The following is a 2500-nucleotide window of genomic DNA, read 5'->3' as shown; positions in this document are numbered from 1 at the left end:
ATGGTTTTGAGATTACTCAAGGCTACTGTATTCATGTAAATACATGTCATCAAATGCAGCAGTGAGAAACACAAGTTATGTCAGTATTAGGTCTTACAATGACATGTAAGTTGCCTTCATTCAAAATTCTAAACTCAATGTGGCCCTTGAGCCAAAATAATTGTACACCCCTGCCTTAAAGTGTTGCAAGCCTGTAACTACGTACTGTTTGAAAATTAACAGAGCGTTCACCCCCCTTTGTCCCAGGCTCTGCAGGCAGACGTGCGTATCCCTGGCTCAGACATGAAGCTGAGCTACCTGAGCAGCCGCACGCCGGGCTACAAGTCGCTGCTCCGCGTCACGCTCACGCACGCCATCATCCCCTTCAACCTCATGAAGGTGCACCTGATGGTGGCCGTGGAGGGCCGCCTCTTCAGGAAGTGGTTCCCAGCCGCGCCCAACCTGCTCTACGACTTCCTGTGGGACAAGACTGATGTCTACAGCCAGAAGGTCTACGGCCTGTCAGAAGCCTTCGGTAAGTTCCTGTCCAGATAAGTATATACATATATATTTTTGGTGACACTTTACTTGACACTGGCGTCATATGCATACGCAGTCATGGAGGAGTTCTAAACATTATGTCAATGACATAAACAATTTTTGGTCATGAAATGTTGACATTGTTGGCTGCCTTTACCGTAACCGAATGTCTAGTGGCAATGTTTATGACATTGACACAATGTTTATGACACGTCCATGACTGAATTACGACACTGTTATAGTACTGTCATGTCATGCGTATGATGACGGCATCAAATAAAATGTTATCCATTTTTTCTGTCTCTCTCTGCTGCTGTCTGATACGCTTGTTACCAACAAGTTGTTATTGTTTTATGTCTGCTGCCAAGCAATTGTGCTGGAAATTCAATTGGCGACAGTAAAGTTTTTAACTACTGTAACTAACCTTTGTATTAGCTACGCGTAGCTCTTTTTTTACCTTTCTTCTCTGATCTTTAATTTTGAATTTGTATCTTTCATTCGTATTCATTCTTATTCATGAATCGTTTATAGTCTACTAAGTCAAGTAAGTCATTACGGATAGTTATGTTAAGGTGCAAATTGCGTCATAAAACTTGAAGAGAAAATCTGGAGTTACACAGATGCAGTTCTTCAGGTTTAAGAGCATTGTTCGTTTCCTGCTGAGGCACCAGATAAAAGTGCAGGGAATTACTTCTTTGTTGTTAGCATCTTAACATCTCTTTGTTGGAACTGCAGACGACCGTTTGAAAAGAAAATGTTAGCAGTAGTCCGCAATCCATTTCGTTCGACCCGTCTGAAAACTTTTAATGAACAAAGGAACACCAATTCTGTGGCCTTTACAGTGTATCTCTTGTTAAACGGTGTAACAGCCCCTGACACACAGTGAGCCACTGACTGTCGATGGTCCACTCTTGCCACTGAAGCCAAATCTCTGATCCATTCTCCGCCCCTTCTTTCTTCATGCGTTCATTACCCCTCTTCCTCTCCCATCTTGTTTTTTCTCCTCTTCTTCTTCCTCTTCCCCTCTTTATCTCACCATCTCTACACTCCTCTCCCAATATTTTCATTTCTCTCTTGCTCTGCCCATATCTACTCCTCTCCATATGTCTATACTCTTCTCATATCTTCATTGCTCTCTTCCTCTCCCTACCTCTCTATTCCTCTCTCCATCTCTGCACTCCTCTTTCCATCTCTATACCACTTGCTCAATTTCTACACTCATCTCTCCATCTCTTGCCCCTCCTTAGTGTCTGTGGGGTATGAGTACGAGTCCTGTCCAGACCTGATCCTCTGGGAGAAGAGGACGGCCATCCTGCAGGGCTACGAGACCACAGCCTCTAAATTGGGTGGCTGGTCTCTGGACAAACACCATGGCCTCAACATCCAGAGCGGTGAGTTGGACAGCAAGTCCTGATACAGGCAATTACTTTATTAGACTGTGTGTGTTGTCATTTTGTTTTAAACTTGTGTTTTAGACAGCAGCATAAATCAGAACTCTACACTTTCAAACTGACATGTGGTCATTCCAAGCTAATAGACTGTAGTATAGTACAGTGCAGTATAGTATAGTATAGTATAGTATAGTATAGTATAGTATAGTATAGTATAGTATAGTATAGTATAGTATAGTATAGTATAGAAAAGTATAGCGTGGGATATTATAGGATAGGATAGCATAGCATGGCATATAGTATAGCATAGTATGGTATAGTATTTTTCATAACACACGTCTTGACTGAATGACTCAGCCTTTAAAATATAGCCCCCACAGCACTACAGCAGTGATGAGCTTATGGCCACGGCTGACACCGCGATCAGTCAGAAGTGTCGCCGTGCCGTATGTTCGCAGCGGTCCGTACATTTTACCATTGGCTGCGCGGCTCGTAGCCAGAGGTCAGTTCAGTTTCCATCTTTTTGAATGGAAGAGTAGGTGACCGCGTACCGTACGCCGCACATTTTGGCTCCTGGGCCCCTGCAAGGG

General features: G+C 43.5%; 1 protein-coding gene across 3 annotated transcripts in view; it reads left to right on the top strand.

Moving 5' to 3' along the window:
- tenm4 (teneurin transmembrane protein 4) overlaps positions 1-2500 on the top strand; it is a 359210-nt gene that overhangs the window by 242847 nt on the left and 113863 nt on the right. For all 3 annotated transcript variants that reach the window (XM_063204786.1, XM_063204785.1, XM_063204784.1), the window contains 2 exons: positions 247-514; positions 1767-1910. In XM_063204786.1, coding sequence (XP_063060856.1) covers positions 247-514; positions 1767-1910 — 412 coding nt within the window. The remainder of the gene's footprint in view (positions 1-246; positions 515-1766; positions 1911-2500) is intronic.

This window comes from Engraulis encrasicolus, chromosome 8 (assembly GCF_034702125.1).
Source record: "Engraulis encrasicolus isolate BLACKSEA-1 chromosome 8, IST_EnEncr_1.0, whole genome shotgun sequence".
NCBI lineage: Eukaryota > Metazoa > Chordata > Actinopteri > Clupeiformes > Engraulidae > Engraulis > Engraulis encrasicolus.
The sequence above is the reverse complement of the archived record's forward strand: the minus strand, read 5'-3'. Positions and strand labels throughout refer to the sequence as shown.